The sequence below is a fragment of the Punica granatum genome, chromosome 2, assembly GCF_007655135.1.
Source record: "Punica granatum isolate Tunisia-2019 chromosome 2, ASM765513v2, whole genome shotgun sequence".
NCBI classification, from domain to species: domain Eukaryota; kingdom Viridiplantae; phylum Streptophyta; class Magnoliopsida; order Myrtales; family Lythraceae; genus Punica; species Punica granatum.
This window is the reverse complement of record NC_045128.1, coordinates 15,256,270-15,278,149: the sequence shown is the minus strand read 5'-3', so window position 1 is coordinate 15,278,149 and position 21,880 is coordinate 15,256,270. Positions and strand designations below refer to the sequence as shown.

At 37.7% G+C, this 21,880-nt stretch overlaps 4 protein-coding genes across 6 annotated transcripts; 2 read left to right on the top strand and 2 right to left on the bottom strand.

The window, feature by feature from the left end:
• Positions 1-542: 542 nt before the first annotated feature.
• Positions 543-1,763, top strand: LOC116197379. Its single transcript, XM_031527515.1, has 2 exons — positions 543-645; positions 891-1,763. The coding sequence occupies exon 2, from the start codon at positions 904-906 to the stop codon at positions 1,696-1,698; it is 795 nt and encodes a 264-aa protein (XP_031383375.1). The 5' UTR covers positions 543-645; positions 891-903; the 3' UTR covers positions 1,699-1,763.
• A 3,685-nt stretch (positions 1,764-5,448) lies between these two features.
• On the top strand, positions 5,449-8,087 carry LOC116193509. Of its 3 annotated transcripts, none has more exons than XM_031522241.1 (9): positions 5,449-6,031; positions 6,172-6,382; positions 6,503-6,555; positions 6,882-6,918; positions 7,023-7,088; positions 7,226-7,330; positions 7,429-7,582; positions 7,754-7,761; positions 7,860-8,087. In XM_031522241.1, the coding sequence occupies exons 1-9, from the start codon at positions 5,925-5,927 to the stop codon at positions 7,923-7,925; spliced, it is 807 nt and encodes a 268-aa protein (XP_031378101.1). In that variant the 5' UTR covers positions 5,449-5,924; the 3' UTR covers positions 7,926-8,087. The 3 variants fall into 3 exon arrangements, with proteins under 3 accessions (XP_031378101.1, XP_031378102.1, XP_031378100.1); XM_031522240.1 differs by having other exon boundaries at positions 5,454-6,031; positions 7,685-7,761; XM_031522242.1 differs by lacking the exon at positions 7,754-7,761 and having other exon boundaries at positions 5,451-6,031; positions 7,762-7,886.
• A 438-nt stretch (positions 8,088-8,525) lies between these two features.
• Positions 8,526-9,555, bottom strand: LOC116193712 (pentatricopeptide repeat-containing protein At2g33760-like). Its single transcript, XM_031522461.1, has 4 exons — positions 9,394-9,555; positions 9,234-9,333; positions 8,851-8,915; positions 8,526-8,768 (listed from the first exon to the last, which is right to left on the bottom strand). The coding sequence occupies exons 1-4, from the start codon at positions 9,553-9,555 to the stop codon at positions 8,526-8,528; spliced, it is 570 nt and encodes a 189-aa protein (XP_031378321.1).
• Positions 9,556-16,512: 6,957 nt separating this feature from the next.
• LOC116198202 (uncharacterized protein C12B10.15c) lies at positions 16,513-19,830 on the bottom strand. Its single transcript, XM_031528557.1, has 4 exons — positions 19,526-19,830; positions 19,305-19,397; positions 17,285-17,466; positions 16,513-17,004 (listed from the first exon to the last, which is right to left on the bottom strand). The coding sequence occupies exons 1-4, from the start codon at positions 19,677-19,679 to the stop codon at positions 16,936-16,938; spliced, it is 498 nt and encodes a 165-aa protein (XP_031384417.1). The 5' UTR covers positions 19,680-19,830; the 3' UTR covers positions 16,513-16,935.
• Between the last annotated feature and the right edge of the window lie 2,050 nt (positions 19,831-21,880).

Below are 21,880 nucleotides of genomic sequence, written 5' to 3'. Positions count from 1 at the left end.
ATAGAGAATAGAGTTAAAGTAAGAGTTAAAATTTTAAAAATATTATTGTAAAACCAAATGAAACGTAGTGATTTTAAAATGTATTATAGTTTATGTTGTTTCTTTGTTTGAATTTCATTTTGAAATATTATGAGCAAAACTATCATTGAAAGTGCAAATTGTTAATTTGAAATATTAACATAAAACTCGACATTGTTTAGTTCGATGTTATAAGAACATAACTAATATCATTTTGCACCCATTGACCTTGAGAGTTGGATCCATCATTGACTAATGATGACGTGGATTTCTTACTGATACAAATTTATTGTATGGTCTTAATAAAAAAGGAAAAATATAAATTACACCAATAATATGGTCTCACTAGAAACGAAATTAGTTACAAATGTTAAATACTTTTTATGCATGGACCCACGCGTATCAAGATGGGTCCACAAGGGTTGTGGGGTCCACATTTGAATTCACAGTCACGATATGCACGCAATAGTTTTTGAGATCTCCCCTATGAGAGCTGTGACTTTTTCATGTATAAAATAATTTAGTGAAGTGAGTTTGGAGAAAATAGAAGAGCTTCTCCACCAAAGGAGTATTGTTGGTTGGCAAGAAAACATAATCCAAAACTCTCTTGCCCCCGCTGTTTGTTGGGTAAATGAAGCTAATCTTTCCCTTTTTTTTAAAAGATTTTTATTTAGATTTGCATCATGGACTGATCATATGATTGAATTGCTTTATTGGACATATCATATGTGTTGTTCATCTCAAATAATTTGCTGCGCCACCTCTTAATGTAAATTTCGCCTAGAAAATGTCGTGCGTAATTCAAGTCCAAATACAAATTATAGTATGAACATATTTTTGACTAACCATAATTTGTTTTTCTGTAATACAAGATTAAGCTCAAGGATGAAGACGGGAGTGTCATCATTTGTGACACAGGACGAGTTTAACTTGTTCCATTCGATAGATCGATCGCTTTATACCGTCCTTGTGATCAACCTCTTTCGAGACCCCACCGAGTCCATGAGAGTTATTGCCATGTTCCTCTGGTTGGAGCATAAGGGCTTTAGGTACTGCGTGAAGAAAATATTGTCTTTCCCTCATGTCTTGATAAACGAGATCGCCGAAGAAGCCGTAACTTGCCTTAACATCATCGACAACAAGAATCAATCATGTATTGCATCCTCATCCTCTGGAATTAGCGACATCCCCGTGATGCAAAGTATCCTAAGTCAAGAACTTTCACCCCGTTTCTTTCATGAGAATCGGGTTAGCGCCTCTGAGGGGATAGCCAGGATCAACAATAGCGTTTGTATGCGAGCACTGAGTGATATCATGGAGAAAGCCGTTGCAAGCAAAGCCTCGAGGGACTCCTCGATCGACGACAGAACATTATTCATTACGTTTTCTAAGGGCTATCCAGTACAGGAATGGGAAATTAGAGACTTCTTTACTAAAACTAACGGGAACTGTGTGGAGTCGGTGTACATGCAAGAAGTGAAACCAAATGAGCAGTCTTTGTTTGCTCGAATTGTGTTCCGCACAGCTTCTTCTGTTGGTCACATATTGAACGGGACGAGTAGAGCGAAATTTACCATTAACGGGAAACATGCCTGGGCTAGGAAGTATGTACCAAAGCGGTCGAAAGTGCAACATTCAACTACTAATAATTTGCCATCACAATTTCCTTACATTGTATGATATGAGAGTGTTCTATTAATCTTGAGATGCTGAAAATGAGCTATCTTTGATCAATAAATAAAGTTCGAACCATTACCTTCTATAGTAATTATTATAATCATAAGTTTCAACACAAATAAGCTCTTTTTGTATGACCAAATTTCTCTTTTACGTGGGATTGGCCTAATAGATAGTATCGGGTTTAAAACCCATGAATCTTTTTGAGAGCGCCCAATATAAATATCTATCTCTTTATAATTTACAAGTACTTTATTGATTTTTAATAGAGAATATTTACACATGACCCTCAAATAACTATTGGTATCTTGTTTTGCATAGATTTTTTTCTTTTTTTTTTAAGGATATCATAAATTTTCCTAATTAATTTGAGATATTATTTGATTATCTCTTGTCATTTTCTTTATGTTTTTTTCTTTGTACTCTTGGTCATATTTTCTCCGACGAACCACCACCGACTGATTTGTCTTTCTCCTTTGTTCTTCGTTCTTCGATCTCGTAAATTTGCTCTTTATGTGTGTATATATAATTGCTCTAATTTTTTAGAATTTACAGATTTTAAGTTTAACTTTTGAAATATTAAAATATTCAAATTATTGAAAAGGCGTTATTTAAATATTAACAAATATTATGTCCCATTTATACAAAAAATAAACGTTTTGGCCTAAAAGAGAAAATGTTTCAAATGTTTTTATTTCTTTGGTACTTATCACAAATGAAAATTGAGAAGAGATTAAAATTATGTGTGATTTACACAGAAGGAATATTATCAATAATTATTCATTACTTTCGAGGTAATTTTTTTACAAAAAATTAAAATCATAAGCAACAAGATTTGTGCTCATACTACGCGCGGCTTAGTTATCAAGACTCATACTTGCATGATCTAAAGTAATTTTTCTCAGTGCTATTTTAAAATTTTCGCAAAAATATAATTTTATTCAATACCTTTACAACATATATCAAATAGTATGGATTACTAAATGTTTTTATAATTTTAATATTAATTCATAGACAGTAGAGAGAAAGAGAGAGGGAGAGAGAGAAAAAAGGAAAAGTGGAGTAATTGTTAATTAATGAAGATAAGAATTGAGTAAATCACCTTTTAATTAACTTCCAATAGTTTAGTGACTTTTATTTAATTATATTATTTAACTAAGGATATTTTTGGGAGAACGAAAGTATTTTTGGGAGAACGAAAGTCACACAACTACTTTCGTTCTCCATTATAATAGTATAGATTAGACGATCTTTTTTGTTATTTTGCTTTTCTGTCATTTTCCTTTCAAGTGCTTGCTCATTTTGCTATTTATCATCATGATTTTAATCTTGTTTTCCGCTAAGGGTTTTTTTTTATATTAATTAATTAATTGCTCATGTTTTATTTGCATATTTTAACATTTATTATATTTGTAGTACAACAAGAATATTAAATTACTAATATACTTTAAATGCATATTTATTAAAATTTCTTTTCTGTTAAACATTAGAATTGAAATTTTTTCCTTCTTTTGCTTCGATTAATTACTTCAAATTTCTAAATATATAATAGTCTAGTAAAGTGCAATATCAAAATATTATACCTTCATTTCTTGTATTAATTCAAAAATTTTAAGGTAAATCGACTTAATTTTGGCAAAAAAAATTGAATTAATTATGTGTAACTTTTGATATTATCAACTATATTTAATATGAATTAATGATTCTAAGTAATTTAAATTTATAGATTTGGTATCTTTAAACCAACCAACAAGTTTATTAATGAAGTTATATAATTAATTATATATTTTTCGAATTAAATTTAATTTTACATATATTTTCTAACATTTTATAAGTTTATATCTTACCACTTAATCAATAAACTTTTCACATGCAATGCGCTTGAAGATTCATATAAAAATATACATTATCACAATCAACATGGGATAATTCAAGCAATTCGGTAATTGTTCCTCTTAAATAAGATCTCAGGTCAAGTCTTGTGAATGGAGAAAATCCATATTGGGAGAGCTATACCCCTTGCAACTCTGCTCAACTGAATTAGTTGAGATCCGTTGGATTTCTAAATACTAAAATACACACGGAAAAAATAATACACAGTATCATGAGCAATGGTAGGAAATGTTGGCCATTAGAACTTTCTAGACCCAATTCTCCTAGCATTTTATTTATATTTTCATATAGTTTAGATAAAAAAGTTTAGTATGCAATAATAGTATATTTTTTCCTAATGGGCATCGATTAATATAGTTTCGAACTAGATCAGTCTAAAGAAATAAAACTCTACCAAGTGTGAATTTTTGTATTCCAAGACTTAAATTCTAAATCTTATTTAAGAAAAATAAGTAATGATCACTTAAATCAATCTATCTTGATAGTAATATCTTTTTGACAAGTAATAGTACGTACTACATTCTTCTTATAAAATCTTGATAAGCAATCAATGCATGTGAAATCTTTTTTTTTTTTTACAATAGTATCTCTTTTTTAATTTATAAGTAAAAGGAATTGCGAAGGAGAAGGCACTCTAAAAAATAGAAATAACATTTTTCTTGACTATGATTCAATAAGAAGAATTTTATTTTAAGTTTATTATAAGTCAAACTACTATGTTTTGATTTAGAAAATTCTCGATTTGGCCGATATTGCTAAACTAGATTAATCTGGGTCGGCCGAACTTCCGAAAATTAGAGTATACACCGAAAAAAAATTATGTTTTGATTTTTTTCGATTATATAAGTCGTGAAATATTCAAATCAACAAATTCTTAAATATTTTAAATAAATGTAAATAATCATCATGAAGAACATAAATCTGCAGTAAAGCTCGGGCATTTGATACTAATATAAGATCATTTGAAGCATCATAGACTGAAAATTCTCAATGGAAGCAAAGGTAATCCACATAATTTTGTTTTGCTGACACTCATGGAGTGCTATTTGCCGTCGCTGGTGGTTTTGGGGCCCCCAATTCTGTGTTCTATTGCGTTTGCACAATCAAACATTTCGGTGGGTGGGTGGGGTAGTAGTCCATGAAAAGACAGAATATGACTGGCAGTTTCAGCCTTACTGGCGGAGTCAATGAATTTGTGGTTTATGGCCCAATTTGTTGTTTGCTCTTCTGATCTGTCCCAATAAAAAATTAAATAGAAGGGAAAAAAGAAGAAGAAGAAAAAATAGAGAAAAACAGGGAAAAGAAAGAAAGAAAAGAAATTGTTCTTCGCCACATCTTTCATACATATTTTTAATTCACTCATCTAGGAAACAACATTCATGTGGCTCACAGCTTCAAACAGGAATAATAGCAGGTTGCCAAATTGTCACGTAACTATGTATGATTGGCAATTATAGTTGGTCTCTATCAAGTTGCACGACTTAGTTCCTGAGAAATTATTAGCTCGTTACTAACCATTAGGTTACATACAAATCGAGAAATCTGATAGAAACAATGTCTTTTCGATTATGGCTGCGAAAATTCACATTCGCTTTTGCTAAGTTCATGTAGAAACAAATGGATTATAGCTCGTTACTCATCTAGAAGGTGCTTTATCATCGTTGAACAATCACTGTTCACCAGGAATGAGCAAATGGATTAAAAACATGAATAGCACGAGACTGGAGGGCAAAACTCACATTTTCTTAATTTGTCGTGTGGTAGAGCGTAAATTAGCAAGGAAAAGAAAAACCGCACGGAGACCTGTTTGTTTTATCCACTTTTCCCTTCCAACCACTCGACAGATGGGCAGCAATTCTTGCAAACCATTCTATCCACAACATGTTTTCTTTCTTTCTTTCTTTCTTTTTTATGATTTTATTTTCTTCATTAATTTAGTTTTTCTTATGATATGCTGCCAAAAACTGTGGGCATTAGTATTATCACCACACTGATTCCGTTTCCCAGCAATGTGTATTACAAAAGTTTTTTTTATTTGTATCTTAACGTCCGAAAACTCATTCGTCCCGATTAATTCAATTCGAATTGATCAACTCACTAAGGCATTAAGCTATTTCAGAGTGGATTTTCTCTATCAATAACACTCGAACCGCTTCAACCAATACACGGTCATTATATTGCAAAAAGTTTTTGGTTCTGCAAACTTTAGCAATGAGAAAACTTACCTTTGCTTATCAAAAAAAAAAAAAGGCTTATCAAAAAAGAGAAAACTTACCTGAAAAACCAGCCAACATTTTGCCTTCTTCTTCTTCAGAATCCTCGATTCCAAAACTCCGATGTCGGGTATCTCCATTCCGGGGCCCAAGTTCTTCAGGTTCTCGGCCAATGGTTCGAGCAATCATCAGGAAGTTCGACGAACTGCGGCTTCCGCTTCATGGACCATGTAAGTCGGGTCTGTTTTGTTTCTTCAATCGTATTGCCTTCCACCAATTCTCGCATCTTTCGATCATGTCCTCTGAAGTAGTTATCAATGGTCTACCTCTTCTTGAGCCGTTCGTAACCAAATCTTCTGCAAACTAACAGGAGTACAGAATCGAAACCTGCTCAGCCAAAGGAAACAGAGGATCTCTCCTTGCCAAAGCCGCTTCCACCGCCCCACCGACTCGACGGACAGAAATCGTTCGGTCTGCAGTTCAATCGGTTGCAGCCACTAGAGAAGGACTTCGTGCAACAGAACAGGCTCGAGTTTGGGCAGTTCATGGCGAGGGAGGCATTGCTTGACGAAGAATATTGGGTATTTTCCATGATTGTCCTCTTGCTTTTATGGTTCTACCGTCTCGTTTCCCTGGTTTTCGCTGCTGTTTCGGGGTTGACATCTGGAGTGCTGCTGGCTCTTGATTGAATTTTTGTGAAGACAGCGGCATGGCTTCGAGCAGAGAGTAACTGGGAGGACCGACCACATGAGAGGTAAGCTCCTCCATGAAAACCATTGTACAAGATATGCTGCGGCTCTTCTGAAGGAAAGAAGGGATGCGAAAAGCGTAAAAGCGGGAATCTGTTTTTTTTTTTTTTCCGCTTTTCAAGTTAAAATGAGAACTGAAACAAGATATATCAAGAATTCTTTCTGCATATTCTCGGCGCATAAAACTGGAGACACACTTTTCGCAGACGATAATGGGAGAAACATCCCTTGACGGTAGATGCAGAGTGAATAAGATGCTGATAGTAGTCTATGCAAAAAATGAAATGCTAATAATACATGAAAAGGATTCTGACTATGCTTATTAACACAGATATGTCGAAAACTACAAAAGGAAATTTGCAGAGCAGGTAGGAGCTGATTCGATGTTCTTTTCGATTAATTTTCTTATAGAAAATCTCTTTCGAAAGCAGAAAGTTCCTCACTTCATCATCCTGCACTCCTCATACTGCAGGAATTCAGCGCCATCAAGAGGCGATGCAGAGGAACAAATGGGCAGAAGTGCACATGCATTGTCATGGTACAACGAAACTCACAAAGATCGAACTTCTAACGGAGGAGCTAGATGACACTGACATCCAAAATTTGTAAATATAGCATGAACTATACTTGCTACAATTTAAATGCAAGCCTAATGGGAGATTGGAAATGCACCAGGTAAAGAAAGACCGAGGAAATGACAAGCGAACCGTGCTGAAAAGTGTTGTCGGCACTCTTGATTTTAGCATCCGATACTTATTGCATGGAGAGACTTTTCCTGGGGTGATTTTTTTTCTCTTCCGATTTTGATGCGGCTATTGTGTCTATTCCTCAGAGTTTCTGCCACCACGCCCCATAAACTTATATAATTCATTCCACAGGAAAAGGTGAGAGCTCCTCTCTTCTGCCGCATCAGCAGAACGGGCCCTAGCAGATACGGTTATATTGCCAACCTCTGTGTTGCTAAATCAGCTCGTCGCCAAGGTATTGCCAGCAATATGCTGAACTTCGCCCTCGCATCTGCCAAGTCCACAGGTAAGAAGAAAAATTATGCACTAAATATATAAATCTGAAAGTATCCACATCAAAAGTAACAAACAGTTTTTCACTTGATCTTATGTACTGACGTGTTTCTAGGAGTAGAAGTAGTGTATGTGCATGTGCATCGAGATAACAAGGCAGCTCAACTGATGTATGGGAAGATAGGATTTCAGGTACCGCAAAGTAACTCAACTTGCTTAATACACTGTACACGTCGGATCCTTGCAATCCATGGATGAGAGGCTAATGCGGGCTGCATATTCTTCCTCAGGTTGTACAAGAGGCAACCTCGCAATTGATAGAAGAGCAGACTTACTTGCTCTCGGTGGAGATATGATAAATGTGAAGATGATTTTTTAATTCTTTAGGTGCAGGAACAAATTGTACAGGTTTATTCTTCAGAAACAATCCTGTACTCCAAATCACACAGCACAAATGTATCCTCTGAGTTTTCAAGAATGCAGAAACCATTTTCTCCGGGGCAGAGAAGGAATATGAATCTTGATCTGTTCGGCAAACTTGCTAAGCTAAGATGAAAGCTGCTTAAACGATCAAGTTGCCTCAATTAGGCTCAGTTCTCGAACCCGACAAGAACCTATGGAACTGCAGGTTCACCTCAACAAGGCTATGGCCTGGTATCCGTTTCAGCACTCTCTCACGCATCAACTCCTTCAGTCTCACGACTCTCACCGCATCTTCCCCCAACCTGCTTCAGCATGAATATTTGACGTGTGGACATAAAAAGTAACAGCATCAGGATTTAATTCAAACAAACGGTTGTAAACGAGCTCAGCTGACTCCACATCACCATGCATCTTGCAGCCCCCAAGCAGGCCCCCCCAGACACTAGAATGAGGGTGACTGGCATACCCTGGATGAAGTGATAAGCCTCCTTTAAACAACCGGCCCGCCCGAGAAGGTCCACCAAACGAGCACACTATTCAACATCAGTAATGATCGAGTAATCCTTCATCATGCTTTCGAAGTGCTTCCTCCCTTCTTCTACCAGACCAGCATGCCTACAAGCAGTTAAAATGGCCGTGAAGATCGAGCTGTTCAAGCTTACTCCCTCCTCCTTCATTCTCGAGAAGAGATCCAGTGCAGCAGGCCCAAGCCCACTCGATGCACAGGCCCCTACCATTGAAGTTGAAGAGACGACACGACACTCTTCTGAACCGACCTGTCAAACACATTTCTTTCCAAATCTGTGTCCCCGCTCCTCGCATACATATCACTGAGTGCATTTGTGATCGAGACATTACCCTCCCAGCCCTTCTGAACTGCGAGCTCATGTAACCATCTCCCAGTCCAAGCGGCCCAAGATTAGCTGAAGTTGAAATAACATCAACCAATGTTATAATCATACTGCACATTCTCATCCTGCATCTTGCAATAGAGCTTGCTCGCATTTTCAGGGTCATTGCTCTGCTCATAAGCTGCAATCATCACATTCCATGTACAAGGTTGCATTCCTCTAGACCGTCAAACAGAGACCGAGCTATATCAATCATTCCACCCCTTGCATACAACAGTAGAGCATTAACGAGTGGGTTATCAGAAGCTAGCCCAACTTTGACACCATGGCCGTGAATCAGCTTTCCAAGCTCAGAAGCTCCAGACTGGCACGAGAAGGGAGGATGCTAACCAAAGTAATTGCATTCGGCTGGACCAAACATCTCAAGCACAACAGCCAAACCGCTTGCCAGTAACCCGTTTTGGACATAACCTGCGATCAGAGCAGTCTCCTTACATCCATTACATTGAAAACACTCTCAGAACAGGAAACCTCACCACCCTGGGCATACATGGCGGTTCAGAGCGCTCTGCACAATGACATCAGAATTGAACCCGTTCTCGATCAAATTACAATGGACTTCCCTACCCTCCCAGAGGGCAGAGACTACCCCACAGAGAGATGTATCCCACCCTTTGCATGTCCCTATACAGAGACTGGGTGCTGCAGACATGTTTTACCCTCTTAAATTTTAGTTTATTTCTAACTCGATATCTTTTAGATATTACCAGAAAATTTTACTTTTTCTAGATTCTAATTTTGAATTTTATTAATTCATATTCCAAAAAAATTCTTTTATTTTAAATCATATTTTTCATTTATATCTTTTCCACTTTTATGCAAGTCATCCAAAATAATTAATAAAACTAAGTATGTTCTATGTGCTTTGTCAAGATCTTTCTTAGCGTACAATCGTTAATTTTATATTCTAATGAATTTTTTAAAATATTTTAAGGAGATGTATAAATATTATTCCGTTGATTATTTTGTTTTCCAACTATTTTAAATAATTTTCCATTGTTCTAAAAAATAAAATAAAATAATATTAGAAGAAAATAAAATAATAAAAAGAAAAACATTAAAAAAAATATTGAGAGAGAGGAGGTGAGGGTCAATAGGGCACGAAGCAAAGGCGCCACAACCTTTTTTTGAATGGTGATAGTCGGCAAACCTGCTCTCCCTCAAGAAAAATCGTTAAATTCTAATATGGTGGAGGGATTTGGACTCCATACGGCCCTCCCTCTCCAATCATCTTTTTTTTTTCCTCTCTTTCTTCTATTCAATTTTCTCTATTTTATGTATTCTAAAATTATCCTTTTTTCTGAAATCAAAAGCTATTTTTTGTTGGAGAACACTTAACGAAAGTTAAAATTATATGTTTTGAAAGTACGCATTTTGATTGTATTTTAACTTTGATTTTGGCTGTATTTAGGAAGAGAATAAAATTGGATTTTTTTAAATTAACCCTTAATAAGAATAAGAAATAATGATTTTTTAATCAATATCTTTCTAACATAATATTAACGCAATCTTTTGACCATACAACATCACGAGACTTTTTTCCCGGTTATAAAAGAGACTTACTTGTTTAGTATAACAAAATAAAAGTCTAAATAAATGGGTAATGTGTTTCCTATTTCTGTTTGTAATACTTTTTTTCTTTTCAATTTTAAGTATTTTCTAAATTGTTTTACTTAAAAGTATTTTACCAGTTTACGTGAATTTCGATTGAGTAAATAGGCAATTCCGTCCCTGAGTTTGGCAGGTTGCATCAATTTCGTCACTGACTTTTCAGTTACATCAAAATCGTCCCTGACTTTGCACGATTACATCAATTTAGTCCCTGACCTTTGCAACACAAGTCCCTGAGTTTTGGTGTTACATCAGATCGATCCTCGGTTACATCAATTTAGTCCGAGTGGCATAAAGACATACGGTGTTACGGTTCCGTCAATTTCGTTAGGGACTGAATTGATGTAACGCGTGGGTAAATTGATGTAACCTCACAAATTAAATGTTGTTAGTTACATCACTTACATCCTTCTCCTTCCTTTTTCCCGCCCGTTGGAGGACGTTTCATCTTCTTCCTCTGCTCTCTCTCTCTCTCTCTATCTGTCTCTCCCTCTGTGTATTGTCTTTCTTCAAGTGCGAAGCGTATCCTCTCGAAGTTCTAGTGAGGTGATCATCAAGAGAAGTCTCGAACGAGCACTATGGAAGACGATAATCACAAGTTTATCTGCTTACCCAGGTAAGTTTCACTGTCTTTGTTTGTGTTTTTCGGTGAAATGTGAGTTTTAAAATGAGTAGATCTTTTAGGGGTTTTGATCATCAGCACACATTATTCCTCAAGTGTTGTTGGTCTGTCAGCATTTAGGTTCATGTTTTGACATTGCTGGATATGAGCAGTTCATAAAGATGATATTTTGGTAGGTCGATCATGATGTAATGTGGTGAAATTTGCATGTCCTGGTGTATGTGGCGTTTGTACATGTTAAAAAGTGATTTCTTTTCACAATGGCTTTATGAAAATACAAGAAAATCTTTGTTTTTTAGGGTTTACAAATTTGAATTTGTTCTCTACAGTTTGCACCTGTGAAAAACAGTCGATGTTTATCTGCATCGTGGAGGGAAGTTTGTTAGGGAACCCAAGGTGGGTTATGAAGGTGGTGATGTAGAAATCATAAGAAACGTAGATGTAGATACAATTACAGCAGTTAGGGTTTGTGATTTGCTGCCTAATGTCTACAAAACTGTACCTACTAACTGCCATTATAGGGATCCTACATTTAAGACATTTGATTTGGCCATAAACAATTTCGAGTCTGACCTTAATGCCAGATACTTGATTAGTGTCTTGCAAGATTAGACTGAACTTCACCTGTACTATGAGCATGGCCAAGTAGATGATTCTTTAAAACTCAATGAATAAGAGATTAGGGAGTTGGAGAGGGTTGAGGCTGAGAGAAAGGAACAAGAATCTGAACTGGAGAGAAAGCAAAAAGATACTGAAAGGATGAAACAAGAAGCTGCAAACAAGAAGAGACATGAAGAGATTGAAATGATGGAACAAGAAGCTATAGAGAAGATGAGACACAAAGAGGAGATGGAAACGATAGGGCCTGAAGTATGGGACTGGGATGAGGAAGATGATGATATGGAGTTTGAACAGTTCACTCAACCTAGTCTTGAGGAGATACAATGTGTCAATGCAAATGTAGAAGCAAGCCAAGTAAGAATTAGGAAGAAGTCTATTGCTGTGAAGAAGAGAAAGCAAAAGGAGAAGGGTAAAGAGAAAGTCCAAGAGGTCTCAAAACATAAGAGGCCAAGTTACAAAAGCAATGACATTTTTAAGATGACAATACAAACTGATGTTGCAGGTGATCATGATGATGCAATACTTGCATTTCCTGCAAGTCCACCGACAAATGTAGGTGATGATGTTGAGGAGACACCAACAATGGATGACAGGCTATCTAATGGCTATAATAGTGAAGAACTAGAGTCATTGGCTAGGGATTCAGATGAGGAAAATGATAAGTTTCCAATGTACAATGCTGAAGACAATCGAACTGTGGAAATTCCTATTGGAATGGAGTTCGAAAATCTTGATGTCTTCAAGATGGCTGTGAGAAACACCAACATTGCAATAGGGAGGGAAGTTCAGTTTATGAAAAATGATAAGGCAAGAGTGATGGCCTACTGTGTTGAGAAGAGAGGGAACCATGGCTGCCAATGGAAAATATAGTGTGTTTTGAATAAAAGGACAAACACCTATCAAGTGATGACATATGATCCTAAGCACACTTGTAGAAGAAGGATCGAGAACAAGCTAGCAACAAGGGAGTGGGTTGCAAAGAAATTAATTCCCAAGTTGAGGACCCAGCCAAACATGTTTGCACAACAGGTATTTGAGTTCTTCGTTCACACTTACCAAGTAAAGTTGCATGATGCAATGGTTTTTTGGGCCACCAAGTTGGCCAAGCAAAAGTGTGGAGGTGAAGAAATGGAGCAGTATGCAATGCTGAGAGATTATGCCCATGAGATTTTAAGATCCAACCCTAGTTCAACTGTATTATTGCAAGTCCAACCAGAGACACATGAGTTTAAGAGGCTGTACATTTGCTTAGACGCATGTAAGAAGGGATTCCAAGAAGGCTGTAGACCCATCATTGGGTTAGATGGATGTTTCCTAAAGGGTTATTATGGTGGCCAACTTCTTTCATCAGTAAGTCAAGATGGAAACAATTCCTTCTTTGTCATTGCATATGCTATAGTTGAAGTGGAGTGCACAGAAAGCTGGAAATGGTTTCTTCAGAACCTCATCTCTGATGTAGGAGATCCAATAGAGAAGAAATATACTTTCATCTTTGACATGCGAAAGGTGAGTTCAATGATGGTGTATTGCATTGTTGCATCACTTAGATCCTTTAAATTAGTGATGAAATAAGTGTTTTTGAACATTGCAGGGGTTGGATGCTGCAATTAAAGAAGTCTGCGATGGTGCACCCCACAGATTTTGCAACAGGCATATCTGGGCAAACCTGACCAAGCATGCCAAGTGCAATGGTGGTGAACTGAGGAGAGCATTCTGGAATTGTGTCAAAGCAACAACTCCACAAAGATTCACATAGTCCATGGATGCTATTCGAAGGATCAACCAAACAAATGTAAATTATCTAGGAAAAATTTATCCAAGCAGATGGTCAAGGGCAGCCTTTGATACTGTCTGTAAGAATGATGCACTAACCAACAATATGTGCGAGTAATTCAACAAAGAACTGTTGAAAGTGAGGGGTAAACCTATACTGACCTTAGTTGAAGGGGTGAAAGAATACATCACAAGGAAATTGTGGTGAACTGAGGAAAGCATTCTGGAATTGTGCCAAAGCAATAACTCCACAAAGATTCACACAGTCCATGGATATTATTCGAAGGATCAACCAAACAACTGCAAATTATCTAGGAAAAATTTATCCAAGCAGATGGTCAAGATCAGCCTTTGATACTGTCTGTAAGAATGATGCACTAACCAACAATATGTGCGAGTAATTCAACAAAGAACTGTTAAAAGTGAGGGGTAAACCTATACTGACCTTAGTTGAAAGGGTGAAAGAGTACATCACAAGGAAAAAGATAAGAAGCCAGACTCTATTGGCCAGACACAATGGATTTCTCTGCCCCAAAGTTCAAGCAAGGTTGGAGGAACACAAGAAGAACTCCAATGGCTGGGTTCCATTGTGGTCAGAGGATCCTCAGATGTCACAGTTTGAGGTAACATGCCTACCATTCTCTAAGTGTGTTGTTGATATGAGGGTGCATACTTGTTCTTGTAGAGTGTGGGACTTGACTGGCATACCATGCAAGCATACCATGTTGTACAATAGCCAGAGGCTAGAAGAGTTTGTTAATCCTCTCTTAAGGAAAGAGGTCACACAGAAACCTTATGAACCATTCATACATCCTATCAGTGGCCAAGATTACTGGGAGAGAACTCCTCATGACCATGTCCTTCCTCTAAAGATGAAGAGATAACCAGGAAGACCCAAGAAGTAGAGGAAGAAGGCTCCAGAGAATAAGGCTAACCGTAACAAGTTAAAGATGCAGTTGAATGATCCAAGATGTGACAGGTGTGAAGAAATGTGGCACACCAAGAGAAAATGTACTGGACAACCAGCTGCTAAGGGGAAAAGGATAGGCATGGTGCTTCTACTTCATGTGGTGCTCCGAGTGGTTCTAGGCTAGTTGAAGCAGAGAATGTGAATGTTCAAGTGGAAATGAATGAAGGTATGGAAGGTACAACAGAAGAAATGAATATATCACAAGAATTTGCTCCACCCCAACCATCACAACCATCTCAGTATGGTTTATCTGATGCACAACCATCATAGGTACTTTTAACTTTCAGTTGTACATTTGAATTTTCATAAATGCTGCCAAATAATTCACTCTCTTTAATATCATGTATAGATTCCTCAAATGCCCACATTTGCAGAGGCTTCATTTTTCCAACCAATAACAGCCCCTCCAGTTAGGGCACCTCCAGTGAGGCCCCCTCCAGTTAGGCCCCCTCACACTCCCATCACGGCACACACCATGGAAGCTGCAAGTTCTGGAACTGCTGCTAGGTTTGCAGCATATTTCCAACCAAGAAGACTTCCACCTAATTGAACTGCAGATCGCAGAAGCTCATCATTTTGGGTTGTTCTAAATTGCTGCTGATTGGCACCATTTTGGATTGGATACATGTTAGATTGCTAAAGATATAGCCTCTGTCTGTAGCTTTTGTGTAGCAATCTCTTGTAAAGACTTGTCTATAATATTAATATAGTCATTTTTTGTAATTTCATTTCATTTTGGCAAGTTTTTTCCTTCATTTCATCTGCAATTCATATGTTTTAAACCATCTAGTAGGCCAAGATGGCTCTGTTCCGATGGGGGAAGGAGGAAGGAAGGCGGGAGTTCAGTTCACTGTGTTAAAAAATGTTGCAGGGACTAAATTGATGTAGCAAATGGGCAGGAGTTTAGTTAGATTCCGTTAAAAAATGGTGCATGGACTAAATTAATGTAGCAAATAGGCGGGAGTTTAGTTAGATTCCATTAAAAAATGGTACATGGACTAATTTGATGTAGCACAAGGACCAAATTAACGTAACATTTTCCACCATTTAATACCGTAACCATTACAACTTAACGGCAAGATCAAATTGATGTGGCAGAGGATCAAATTGATGTCGCATTGGGCCCAGATTGATGCGACCACCCCACAAAAGGACCAAATTGATGCAACTGTACCACTAACTGATGTAACTGCGTAAAGTCATGAACTAAATTGATGTAACCATGCAAAGTCAAGGACCAATTTGATATAACCTAAACGTTAGGGACTAAATTAATGTAAAATTGAAAAGTCATGGACGAAATTGATACAAAATTACAAAGTTATGGACGAAATTGATACAAAAAATAAGTTATGGACTAAATTGATGAAACCTGCCAAACTCAAGGACGAAATTGCTTATTTACTCATTTCGATTTGGAAAGTAAGATCCTCAATGAGGTTCCAAAAGGGCAAGCGGCCTGCCAATATAATTAATGATCACTGTCAATATTATAGTAGAATTATTTCCATTTTTTTGTTAACACTTTTCTTTATAAAATGTTTAATTATTTTATATTACTTATTATTAGAAAAAAAAATACAAATGTTTCTCGTGTAATGGGCAATTTTTAACTAGTTATCACTCATTCAGACTGTACCATTCTCCTTAATCTATATGGATTTTATTTTACAAGGTAATCTTAACTTACTCTATTCTTCCCAAGAAAAAGCAATATATATATATATATATATTAGCTATTTGAATGAAACCTTGCAACATTTCTCTCCAGCAAATCAATTAGTAAAGTTGCCAACAGGCGAACTCTACTTGTAGCTTTCAAGCTGAAAGAAACCTCGCGTTACAAAAAAAATGGTCTGAATTGGCCAGCAATGTCAACCAAATGGGGAGTGGCTGGCGACAATGTCGGTCAGGGGGTGAGTCGCTGGCAGCGACGTCAATTAGGGGCGGGTGGCTGGTTAGGCTTGGTGAGGGAGAATAGAAAAGAAAATAGGCAATAGCAGACATTCATATGATTAGGATCATCTAATAATTTTTAACATTAAAGTCAGACGTTGGGCAAATGTCACATTGAAAGAAAGATGATCCTCTGACCTGATCGATGATGGTCAAAGCAAGGCGAACCATCCCCAACCTAAAAATTCCGAAATTAGTGAAAAGAAAGGGGCCATAGGTTCCAGATTCAAAATAGGATGTCTAGCTTCAGTCGAGAGTACAGTTTCGCGTCCCACAAGCCTACTACTTAAAATGCATATGCAATTGATCCGACAGGGAACACTTGATAATCTTCCCGTGAACTCAGCCCAGGAATATTCAGCTGAGACATGAGGAAAGTGCTTGAGCCATACTTTACACCCTACTATCCGACAGAATTACCTTCGCAACCATAAGTACACTGGCGTGAATTCATTTAGTTTGTGCGCTTGAAGTCAGTCTTAATCGTTTTGGTTCTTCTCCATTATAGATGAGGAAGCCAATTCTTCAGGCGTTACTGGCTTGTGAAGCTGCATCAAGAGAGACATTGATGTGAGATACAACGTAGTAGTAGGACTACTGTAATCAGTAAATTGACGATAAGTCACTAGCAAGCTGTCTCTTTATATTGCATAAGCACTTTGTTTATACTTTAGGACCTGCCCCGTAAAATAATTTCGAGACATTGACCTTTTCTTTTCATGGCAAAAATGCATTTGTTTCTCAAAGTATAGGAAACTGCAGCAAAAAAGTCGCGTATTAACAGCGAAAAACATTTTCCATTTGCACTGGCAAGAAAAAGAAACTCACCACTTCTGCAAGTGGGAGCCAATGCAAAGAGCGCGAGATTGGATCATCCTTCGAGGGCACGCTGTCATGATTCCAATAGGTCATTCTTTCAAACTTGGCTTTGATCTCCCATAAGTTCCGGTTTTCTTCAGAACTACCTGAAGCACTCGTTTTATCGGAGGTCCTCTTACTTATGACCAAACCTGCAACAGGATTACGGTCAGATTGTCTCATTGCCACATGAGTTCTCCAAGGGATGTTTGACTTTGAAATCAGCAACTCATATTTGTCTGTTTATAGGTTACTTTATATGCCTCATTTGCAAATCAGAGAAAAGAATTCAACATTAAACTGCATATGGCTGCATAAAAAGAATCTTCCAGAAGGTTATCATGACCCATGCATTAGTAAAAAGACAATGATAAGCATAAAGAGATGCAGGAAGCACATCCAAGAAACTGAAATGACATTTGTTAAATTTAAATCAAAGAGCATGAGCATAAAGCAGCATTCCTGGTTTCCCCTGATCTATCTCAAGTTTCAAGTATCTAAAAAAGAAAAAAGAAAAAAAAACATTTGCTGAATTTATAGCACTAATCTTAGAAAGGAAACAACTACTTCAACAAATCTTTCCCCTTAATATAACAGCAAGAAATGGCCCGCCTGAGGCCTTCAAAATTCAAATCCAGCATTGATCCTGAAAAGATCCACTTACGAAACCATCAGAATAATTCAAGTTGACATCAAAACCCACTTCACCAAAACATACATGGAATTTGTGTCTCAAAGAGCATATATCCTTTTTTCATTGAAAAGCAGGAAGACATCTTCAACAGCATTTTAACTTCTTCAACATAATTTCTCTTATTAACTGATTGCATATCTCTAAACCGCAGATTTGTATGACTAAGCCTAAGTGTGTACCTCCTTCTAAAGATAACCAGAGATCCATTGAAGCATGAATCAGAGTAAAAGCAGAGATCAGATCAGGAATCTGATCTGGGAGAGAATTCAAGGAGGCACCTAGAGGAGTCAAATTGTAAGGAGGAGGGGTTGAGATAGGAAAACTTAATATAAAATGGGCATGATATTTTATGGTATTCCCCGACTGCAAGGGAGCATTTCCCCCAGCCACAATGAAAAACCCCTTGCAATTAAATTGAGATTTAGTCACATTGGGAACTGGATAAGAGTTTACATATCCTAAAGCTCTGCCTAGAAACAAGAAAATGAAAGATGGACATCTTTCTAGAATAAGAGAAAAACAAAGTCCAAATTCAGAGTAAAATGATCAGAGGTCAGTCACAAAGCATTGACAAATGACACCTACGTATTACGAAGATATTGCAGTAAAACCAGTATGGAAGACACTTAACAGAGAAACTAAAGGTGCTGAGATCAGATTGATAATGCAATGTGAGGAAACCTCCAGTACGGACGTCACACCGACTCACGTCACCCATTATGATGTCTCCAAACTTGCAACAGATATAATTGCAGATTCAACATGGAGAAACCACAATAACTTATGAAAAATCAAAAGTAAAAAGTTCCAGTTTTGATGTGCCCAGGAACATTTTTCATCCAGTGGTTCCTCAAATGAAAAAAAAAAATGCTCAGACCATAAGAGTTTACGTAAGAATGCACAGAAGACACCTATAGCTCATATAAGAATGTGCCCAAAAAAAAAGAAGTGAAAATTAGACAAAGTAAGCGAATTGCAACAAGGAGAAGTGACTCCAAGACTCCCTATCGGCATCTGAAACAATCAAGCTATTATTTACTCTGATTTTTTGCAACCCGTGAATTGCACAGCAGACCACATCATTGAAATAGAAGCTTTAAGACAGACAACAAGGCATCCCAAACGAGAAAAATAAAATAAATTGCAACTATCAATCATGTAATTTGCAAGATATATATATATAAATATATATAAGCGACTCACCAAGTTAACCATACAAGATGAACTGAGTAACTTAAAATTGCAGCACATTTATCAACAGAGAAAATGAAGGAAAACCATCGATAATAAAGGTACCGGAATATCCATGGGGAAAGGAAATGGAGGCACCCTGCAACTTCCTTCCCCTGAAATGGGCTTCCTCCACGGTAAGCCCGTCCACCTCCATCCCTACGCAAACAAATTGAAAGCTCAATCTTCCCCTTCCTCAAAAAGCAGCGATAAGAGACTCCACTGCTCCCCTTTTATTCTGGTTAGGCGAGAGCTACAGGAAGGTGGTCTGCTAGGCCAGGCTGTACCTGCGAGCTTGGGCTTGAAGTAGTCGGAGACGGAGCAAGGGCCATCGTACTTGACGGTGCAGGGAAGCAGGTGAACGCCGCCTGTTAGATCCACCGCCGGTGGTTGATCCTCCGGCTCCCGCAGCCCAGACCTCGCCAAGGAACCCGCTTCCATTTGTGCGGTAGCCCACTCCACTCCTCCTCCGATCAAACCCAAAGTAAGGCCCCACAATGTCCCCGGTCCAAATTTACAGAAAATTTTAAAATGACCCCGTAATTTTTTTATCCTTAGAAATTTGCCCCAACTCTGTCTCTGGCCTCCCCCTCCTCCTCTCGTCTCGAGCAGATCCCCCCCCCCCCCCCCCCCCCCCCCCCCCCCCCCCCCCCCCGAATCAGTTATAGGTTCCGGAAGATACTATTTTCCGTAACATATAACATTCGCCATTAAAGAAAATTTTCACTGGGGAAAAAAAGGTTCAAATAATAAAGATAAATAAATGGGATCTAACTGTTTAGTTTTCAGCTCATTTGCAGGTAGCTTCCCTTTTGCAAAAGGACTTCGATCATTGACTCTCATTTGACATTTATGCAGGCTGATTGGCCGAAAAATCTAACCTCTCTGCTGGAGACTAAACGAACTGTAAAGTCATTTTTCTATATAAATTGAGAATTATATAGTATGGTATGCTATAGTGATTAAACTATACATAGCTGGAAGGAACAAATAGCTGTTAAATGAGTCAAGTGTGGTTTTAGTCCTTGAAAGATCCCATTGCCATGGGTTTAGTCCCTCAAATTTTTTGCCATTATTTTCGTCTCTTAATCTCCATTCCGTCTGATATTTTAGTTATGCCGTCATGTTGTGCGTGCCAATCGTGACGAAAATCTCACGCGGCGGATGAGCTGAAAGTAACTCCGTTAATCAACCCCCCCCCTCACAAAATTGCCTTGAACGGCGTCGTTGTCTTCCTCGCCTACCTGCCCACCCTAACTCCCAACCAATTCAGCCATTCCCACCAAAAGTCACACACAGACGTTGTCGTTTGGGGTTTTAGGTCAAATAAAGAGCCCCAAATGTTGTAATCGTTGTACAATTTGATTTTGATTTGTTGAAATTGGGCAGAGAAGATCTGTTATTCGCACATTGAAGAGGCGAAAATTTCAATTGTGGCAGCAATATAGTCGATCGAAGCAATTTGAGGTTGATTCTGTTCCATTTCTTGTCATCGATCAGTCAAGATTCCTTTCCTTTTTCACTTTTTGTTGTTGAACTGCAGCTGGAATATTTGGGAATGGCAAAAAGCCAACTTTGGTTGTTATCCCATACTATTGTGAAGCAAATGTTGTCAAATGGCAGTTAGAAACTTCCAATTTGTTGCCTACTTTCGGTTCCTCTCATCACGGCCTTTTACCCTTTTTCTTTGCTTTGTGGTCCCTTCCTATCGTCCCATTTGTGTTCATAGCTCTTGGTTGTCCCTTCTTGGTTCTTGTCGTTCCTTTTTCTTTGTGGTCCCTTCTTCCTGTTTAATACATGTACAGATAATGGATGATATCTTTATAGTCCTTCCCTTTTCTTATCGTCCATTTGACCCTTTTGTAGTTCACTACTTTTGGTTCAGAGCAATAGTGATTTTTTTAATACATGTACAGATAATGGATGATGACATGTACACATTGATTTTTCTTTGTGGTCCCTTCTTCCTGTTTAATACACGTACATATAATGGATGATATCTTTCTAGTCCCTCCCTTTTCTTGTCGTCCCTTTGACCCTTTGTAGTTCACTACTTTTGGTTCAGAGCAATAGTTATTTTTTTTAATACATGTACAGATAATGGATGATGACATGTACACATTGATTTTTCACCATTGGGGTGAGTTAGTCTCTGAACCTCATGTACAATATGTTGGTGGAGAAATTGATGTATAGGGGGTAGATATTGACAGAGTATCATATCCAGAGATTGATGACATATATGTTAAGCATGGATATAGAAAACCAAAGAAGATCTTCTGGTTGGTTCCTGGGTTAGAGGTGCATGAAGGGTTGAGGGATTTTAAGACAGACCAAGATACTCACACATTGTATACATCTGCTAGAAATGTGAGAGAAATCGAGTTCTACTTCATCCAAAATGGAGAAAAGAATATTGTAGTAGAACTTACAAATTGAGTTCTGCAATTTGTAGTTTTTTATGAAGATGATAAGGAAGATGACAGTGAAGATAACTGTGAAGATGAAGAACAAGATGAAGATGCATTGGAGTTTGAGTATGATGGTTTAGATGATAGTGCTTCAGATGATGCATGGGTCCAGCGACAGATAGGGATGAAGATGATGACTGTACTGGTGATGATCATGATGTAGGGGAAGGT